The sequence below is a fragment of the Xenopus tropicalis genome, chromosome 7, assembly GCF_000004195.4.
Source record: "Xenopus tropicalis strain Nigerian chromosome 7, UCB_Xtro_10.0, whole genome shotgun sequence".
NCBI classification, from domain to species: Eukaryota; Metazoa; Chordata; class Amphibia; order Anura; family Pipidae; genus Xenopus; species Xenopus tropicalis.
In genome coordinates, this window is record NC_030683.2 from 32,985,950 (window position 1) to 32,993,797 (window position 7,848).

A 7,848-nucleotide genomic window follows, 5' to 3' on the forward strand; every position below is an offset into this window, starting at 1 on the left:
TGCTGTCTGTGTGCCTCCTGTCCCTGAGAATAATTACACCATTTTGTAAGTTCTGATTATCCCCTATAGGTTACGAGGTCAAAAAGGGAGAAACGTACATCCCAAGAATAGCGTCTTATTCCGTAACCCCCTCGTCCGGTATTCTTTCTGCGTTATTAAGGAAAATATATATACCTATCGATTTTCGATGGAAGCACCACTGTACAGAAGCCTCACGCTGAGAGAGCCTGCCTCGCTATGGTTTCCATGCAACGTCATAGTGAAGAGAACGTTTTCTAATAACTATTACAGTCACAGGAAAAGCAGTGTAAATGACATTCTGTTGCTATAGGAACACATATCTGGCCAGGTTGTGATATGTAAAACCATATTTTTTTAGAAATGAAAATCGATTTCTAGAACACAGACTAATACTAACATAACACTGTTTTTTTAAGATAAAGTAAAGGCTGCCAGAACTCCAGCCTCAAATTGTACAATTGCTACGTGGTACGTCATCACGCTGCGACGGCTGAAGAGCCAATGGCAGGATATGTTACGTCACTAACCGGGATGTACCCAATCGGAGCCTTCATTGCCCAGTATTGGTTATCACGTGTTTATCATGGCTCCTGTAAGGTGCTGTGTGCCGGGTGAGTGAAGCAGGGCACAGTGTTTAGTTAGTGTCGGTGCCTGGTAAGGAAGGACTGGGTTGGGTAGGAGTGCTGTGGGTTAGTGACTGAGATGTAATAACAGTAGGGATGCCGTAAAAAGAAATTGTGGAAACATTTCTCCTGCTCGTGTTGTAGTAAATGTATGTATATCTTTATTTATAAAGCGCTACTTATGTACGCAGCGCTGTACAGTAGAATAGATTAATACAAACAGGGGGTTAATAAGATAATAGATGAATACAAAGTATAACAATAAATACAAATAAATACAAGATACAGTTACAGTTGCAATAAGTTAAGAGTCAAAGACACAAGAGGATGGAGGTCCCTGCCCCGTAGAGCTTACAATCTATATATATATATAATTTCAGCTCTCCTGTCAGGCTTCATTCTGGGAATTCTGAGTTCAAGTTCTAATCTCTGAAGTAATATATTATTTTTACTTTTAAAAGTTGGTTGTTTTTTATATACCCTGTGCAGAGTTGTATTATTGTGTTATCTTTCTTTTAACCTCTGCAGGTGAAAGGCTGTGCAGCACTGAAGACTGTGCCCCTGGATATGGAACTTTCTGCAGACATGGCTATATTTTTGCCTCCCTGGCAGGTTACATAGTGAAGAAAACTGACAATGGCTTGGTAAGTAGTTTTCTGTAGTAGGTTGTTATTATACATAGCTGAGATACGATACACGAGTGGTAACATTTATGTTTTCGGGAGGATTTTAGGGCAGTCATTTGTTTCCCAACTATACAAAGCAGTCACTGGGAGTTTGCAGCCAGCTCAGTCTTACATTGTTGAATATGTGCCAGCAGGCAGTTGGGTCTTGCCACCTAGACAATACTATTGATCCCACCCATACATGCAGCCCTGAAGTAATGTTGAAGCTCATCTTTAAACTATTTCTGAAAGTACAATAATTTGCTGCTCCTGTGCAGACTGTCCCCAGTATAATATAGTTTTTATTTAAAATTTTTATTTCCTTACCTGCACTTTTTTGGTTTCTAGATGCCAGTTATTTCTGTGGTAAGAGAGACTGATTCACATCTTCTGCCAGATGTTGGCTCTGTTGTCACTTGTAAGGTAAGAATGTATTTTGCACACCAAAGTAGAATTCTGTAGTGGTGTTGTGTTATAACAGGTGGTAAAATGTATCTTTTTTTTTTTTTTTTGGGGGGGGGGGGGGGGGGGCTGGGTTTAGGGCAGTCATTTGTTTCTCAGCTATACAAAGCAGTTAGTAGGAGTAGAAGCCAACATTGATCCCACCCATGTATATAGTTTTTATGATCAGGCAAAAATCCTCTTTTTGGTGACCTTTCAGCATAAAAGCTGGCTTAGGTACAAGAGGACTGGTAAGGAGCTGTGTAAAGGGCTCAATGACATTAACATGTCCCAGCCAAATGATGGGTTATTGTGAGATACGAGGTACTTACAAGCTTAAAAGGAGCACTTTGGAAGGAGATGATAATGATTGTGGGAAAACTAAGAGAGTGCCATCTGTACATCAGCTTTTATAGATTGTAATATTCACTTTAAATGAACCAATACTTTGAGGCAATCTGTAACTGGTATTTATTTTTTTAAGCTCCACTATGTTTTATAACACAGTATTTGTCAATTTGAAATGTGAACTTTTTTTCATTTACTTTTTAATTTTTCATTCTTATAATAAACTTCATTTATTATTATGGAGTTTCTAATTTAGTCTTTATTTCCATTCATAATTAGGTAACAAGCATTAACTCCAGGTTTGCAAAGGTCCAAATTATGTATATTGGTTCAACTCCACTGAGTAACACATTTCGAGGCACAATCAGGTAAAGGATTTACTCTGAGGCTAGACCCTTCTTATTTAAAGTAAACCTTCTGCAGTATAGAGGGAGCCCATGTACTGGCATTTCTGGGTGTTGAAGATGTGTTCTGACATTTGCTCAAAAAAAATCGCATAACCCCTTTTGCAATTTAATTTTTATGCCATAAAGCAAGATTGGGCTTGTGTATTGCAGAAGATTAGTAAAAGTCACGAGAACCAGGAGATGGATTCCTTTATACATGCAGCTGAAAATGCGGGCTGGGGATTTGAGGACACTGACCCCAGCAGCAAAACAAAATATTTACTGCAGGGCTTGACAGTTATGGATAGTGGTTATATTTCTTTTCAGGGCCCGCTGTTCTTCATCTTTCATGTAAAGATTGCGCATTGGTTTTTAGGATAATTAACCCCTGGCAGTGAGAATTTAAATTCCAACCCTCAGAGCAGCAGAACAAAAAATTTAAGAATAAATTAAAAATCCAAAAAAAGCTATTGAATCTGTTTGCCTGTGTATGAATTGCTTAAAAGTACATTTTAAGGTGTTACACAGTGTTTTTAGAAATTATATGATTAAGAGCCAGAGCTGGGCATCTAACATTATTGCCTTATGTATAAATAGTTGCTTTTTGGCTTCTAGGAAAGAAGACATTCGTGCTACAGAAAAAGACAAGGTAACTGGACCCGCTTGTTTGTTTTTGTGAGTAAAAAAAAAAAATGTTAGGCACCCTCTCCGAGATTGTAATCACTTACTGCATACCCCAGATTGTGCTCCTGTTAGCAAAAAACTACACTGGCCCAGAGAACAGTTTGCTGGTTCTTCCTTCTTCACGGTGGATATGCATGCACAGCAGTGTGAAAAATGCCAGCTTTTCCTCTCTACTGCGCACGCCCCAACTTGGGGCCACTGAAGAATGAAGATGATTGGGATGCGGTGCTCTCACAGAAAGTACCCCAGACTGATCACTGGGGGTGCCTAAATATTAAGCACCCCTCTTTCCTTCTCCCTTAATCCCAAATGCTCTTATTCCAAATAGGTGTAATATTTCAGCGATTTAAAGAAAATATCACAAATCAAAGGTGCATGGCCTTCTATATTTTTAATATATTCTGTCTTTAAAGGTTGAAGTCTATAAAAGCTTCCGTCCAGGAGATATCGTAATGGCCAAAGTGGTATCCTTTTAGCTGTTCAAATCAATTAAACATATATTGCCTGTAATTAGTATTTACCAGGTATTCACATATTATCTTCTTCGCAAACATAATAAATATACTATTTGATTTATTCTTAACTTTTACATCTGTTCATGCCATTATTATCATTATGATTTGTCTTTTGAAATTCTGCTGCACTATATTCCCAAAACTACCCAAACACCTGCCTCTCTTCAAAAAAAATCACTAGTTTCGAGAACATTATTGGTGGGATTTGCTTCCATTGAGCCACAAGAGCATTAGCAAGGTTGGGCACTGATGTTGGGGATTGGATCTGGCTTGCAGTCCAGTTTGTCCCACAGTTGTTCTGTCTGGTTGAGGTCAGGACTCGGTGCAGCCCATTCAAGTTCTTCCTCTCCTATCTCGGCAAACCCATTCTGCAGGGACCTAACTTTGTGCATAGGGCTGTTATTGTTCCATAATCCCACCCAACAATGTTCCAGCTTCTATTGAAAAGCCTTTCAGAAAGAGTAGCCGAGTTATAGCAGGTGCCCGGATACTTTTGGCCATATAGTGTATATTGTTCAGAGGTGTAGTTTACCAATTGGTGTTGCCTGCAGTATATTTTGAGTATTGAATTGATTTCTTTTTTTAAAAAAGTTTTATCTCCTGATCTTTTGCATAAGATATCTTTGGGTGACATCCAGTCTAATTATCTATTAAGCACAGCAGAGAATGAGCTGGGTGTTGTAGTTGCTCATAGTGAAGCAGGTAAGTATGTTGTGTTGATGTTGTTGATGATCACTGAAAGGGTGACCATCAGTTTCCTCTTACTGTGCCCTTCAGCACTTTCTTTTTTTGGGCCTTGAATGGCAGTATGTTCCAGGGATCTCCAAACTTTGGCACACTCTCACTATATCTGTTCCTCCATAATGACTACTCAGATGTGTGTGGATATGTTATGAACACACTATTTGCATACTAATCAGCATCTGCTTGTTTTTGTCCCAGGAGCTACTATGGTGCCAATCAGCTGGTGTGAGATGCAGTGTCCAAAGACGCACATTAAAGAACAGAGGAAAGTTGCACGGGTGCAGCCAGAGTTTCTGCAGACATAGAGAACAACATGTGGCACAGGCATTTAAGCTCCTTGTAGTTGTATCTAACCACTCGGTAGCCAGGCAGTTCTGAATTATCTTAATTTGTATTATGGCAAACAATGATTTTATATTTGTTTGTGCTTGCAACCTTGAGTGCCTTGTTGCCTCCATAATTTTGGTGGTTAAAATTAAGACAAGCCAACAAAAATGTAACTCGGTTCCCTTCATTTAGGCTAATGCCTCTCCACTGACAATAAAGTAAATCGCCGATGGAAAGGCATACATGTAGCTTCAGTTTTCTGAAGTCATTGCTACTGTCATTTTACGGAGATTAGTTGCCTGCGGTAGTTGATATTTAACTGTGGGCGACTAATCCCCTCATGGGCATCAGTCTTTTTAACAGTATTTCTTTGCTCCAAAAGTTTAATTGATCAGATATGTGTTTTTTTTTCTCTTAAAATAGTTTTATTTGTATTTTGTACATTTTCCTCTATGAGAATAAAATGTATTTTTTTTGTCATTTATTCACAGAACCACTATTTTGGTCAGTGAGATTGTAACGGTATATCTTGTGAAGCTCTTGTAGTAAGAGTAAAAGAGACAGAATGCATGTGAACAATGTATTAGGGAATGTATTTTGCTGGCTCCAAAAATACCAGGGATCCCCACACTTTTTTTTTTCACTTATGAGCCGCATTCAGATGCCCAGCTTCCCAGAGTTGTGGCAAGACTCCTCCAGTTCTAGGTTTGGACAGAGGATAAACAGGATGCCTGAGTTTGTGCAGTTGCAAGAAGTAACGATTAGAGTTTCGCCAAAAATCTCTCTTGTACGTTTGCCAACACTCCCTGGTCAGTTTCCTTGTCAGACTAGATTGTAATGCTGCAGTACATCTTAGACTTACTTTCCAAAGGGACAGCAGTGCATGTGCTGCAAGGAGAAGAAGGTGAAGGGTTTTTCTTTTTCTAATAAGAAAGTTATTGGGCGAGATGAGACCTATATTAGACCTTGCAGCTGTACATACAAAGCTTCAAAACAGAAACAATCCAAATTGTTAAAGCAGCCATATGACCCAGGGACTGCCTGTGTACCATTTACCTGAAGGATGTGTATTTGAATGTACCGTTAGCCCAAGGACATCAACAATTCCTCAGGTTTGCTATAGGTCACCAGCATCTGCAATTTACATGCCTACCTTTCGGGTTATCCACGTCCCCCAGGACATTCATGAAGGTGGTTAGTAGTTGTTATTGCAATGCTCAGAGAAATGGGTGTAGAAAAATATCAGTATCTAGATGACCTTTTGCTACTTGCCAGAAGCAGGGAAGTTCTGGAGGAACACAAAAACCAAGTGGCGGCTACTCTGCAATGGATAGATTCTCAACTAGGGTCTGTGGCATCCAGATTCATCAGGATTGAGGCTGAGAGGGGAAGGTTAGCACAGCTAGGTTGTTCTGAGGCTGTTATAACTACTCTGTTGAGATCTAGAAAGTCATCTCAGAGATAGTATGCGGTGTTCAACATATTTAGAGACTGGGCTTCCAAAAATGAGATAGATGCCTGGAACCGACAATCCTAGGTATGCCTGAATTTCTGCAGGAAGGCTTGGATAAAGGCCTTAGTTTGAGCACATAGCTAGTACAGTTGTTGATGTTGTCAGCCATGCTAGAGAAGAGGTTAATTTAAGAGCCTTTAAAGGAGAAGGAAAGGCAAAGTCACTTGGGGGTGCCAAAATGTTAGGCACCCCCAAGTGACTTTAATCGCATACTTTTTACCCCGGGCTGGTGCCCCTGTTCAGAGAAAACAGCACCAGCCCAGGGTAGCTGCAGCGCTTCCTGCTTTGCGCGCATGCGCAGTAGAGTGAATAGTGGAACTTTAACAGAGAAGTCGGCTTTTAACTCTACTGTGCATGCGCCTATTGTGTTAGTCTTAGCGAAACAAAGGCGGAAGGAGGAAGCGCATTGCTCCAGGTACCCCGGGCTGGTGCTGTTTTCTCCTAACGGGCACCAGCCCGGGGTACGAGGTAAGCGATTAAAGTCACTTGGGGGTGCTTAACATTTTAGCACCCCCAAGTGACTTAGCCTTTAAGGTTGTCATCACAGTGGAGCAAGGAAAGGAGAACCAACTAAAAGAGCGACTTTAAGAAGAAGGGTTGTCTTGGGAATCCAGAAAGCTTACAAAGAGCAGGGGGAGCCGGTGCCTCAGAAAATCAGGGCCCATTCGACAAGGGGTATTACATCATCCTGGGCAGCGGAAGCTCAGCCTGAGCGCAGCTACATGGGAAACCTCTAATACTTTCATTTGTCATTACGTTAGATTTAAGTTAGCTCTCTTTCTTTATCAGTTTGGGTATTCAGTGCTGAAGGCAGTGTCTTGGCAGAAATACATTTATTTTGATGTTAGCAAACAAGTTTTTGTTTGTTCCCACCCAGTTAGATTGCTTGGGTACGAACCCAAATGTTGCCAGGGGATGGCCAGGAAAAGAAGAAATTAATTTATACTTACCAAAATTTTGTCTCATACTTACCAAGATTTCCTGGCCATCCCTCCTGGCAACATGCCCAGCATTTATGGTCTGCCCAGAACATCAGATAAAGTCTGGAGAGAACAGGAAGGGGTGGGTATTGCATTGCTATGGTAACCTGTGTCCAGACAGCACAAGCTGGGCAAGTCAAAATGTTACGGAGCCAGGGGGGATGGCCAGGAAATTAAAATCTTAGTAGGTATGAATTAGTCTTTTTAAAAAAAAATGGATACTTAATGCTGTAAGATGCTATAAGACACTATTTATTGGGCTGGTGGGGGGCTGTTTGGCCTCTGTGTATACGAAATTCCAGGGCCTATTGTGTATCCCAGTTCGGGCCTGTGTCTGGTTAATCTAACAGAAGAGAACAACCACAAGGAAAACAGTGGTTTTTTTTCTCTTTCTTCAGCCAAAAGCTGCGAGCAGAAAACAATAAAGGTCTCCAAAGAAATTATTGGGGGCCTCTACTTCAGTGGTTGCTATTTTGCTATCACTCACAAAAGAAACTAAACATTGGTTTTACTTTGCCCCGGCACAAGCGTTCTAACGAGCAGACTCTATGGCCAATTTTCGGAACCGAGGTTTGCTAATAGCGGGGACGGATCTTTCTCT

The 7,848-nt window shown here is 40.7% G+C and overlaps 1 protein-coding gene across 2 annotated transcripts; it reads left to right on the top strand.

The window, feature by feature from the left end:
• Positions 1-526: 526 nt before the first annotated feature.
• exosc1 (exosome component 1) lies at positions 527-5,460 on the top strand. Of its 2 annotated transcripts, NM_001130379.1 has the most exons (8): positions 588-632; positions 1,173-1,288; positions 1,658-1,732; positions 2,378-2,466; positions 3,100-3,133; positions 3,582-3,632; positions 4,301-4,385; positions 4,626-5,234. In NM_001130379.1, the coding sequence occupies exons 1-8, from the start codon at positions 605-607 to the stop codon at positions 4,730-4,732; spliced, it is 585 nt and encodes a 194-aa protein (NP_001123851.1). In that variant the 5' UTR covers positions 588-604; the 3' UTR covers positions 4,733-5,234. The 2 variants fall into 2 exon arrangements, with proteins under 2 accessions (XP_012821645.1, NP_001123851.1); XM_012966191.3 differs by lacking the exons at positions 3,582-3,632; positions 4,301-4,385 and having other exon boundaries at positions 527-632; positions 4,626-5,460.
• The last annotated feature ends 2,388 nt before the right edge of the window (positions 5,461-7,848 follow it).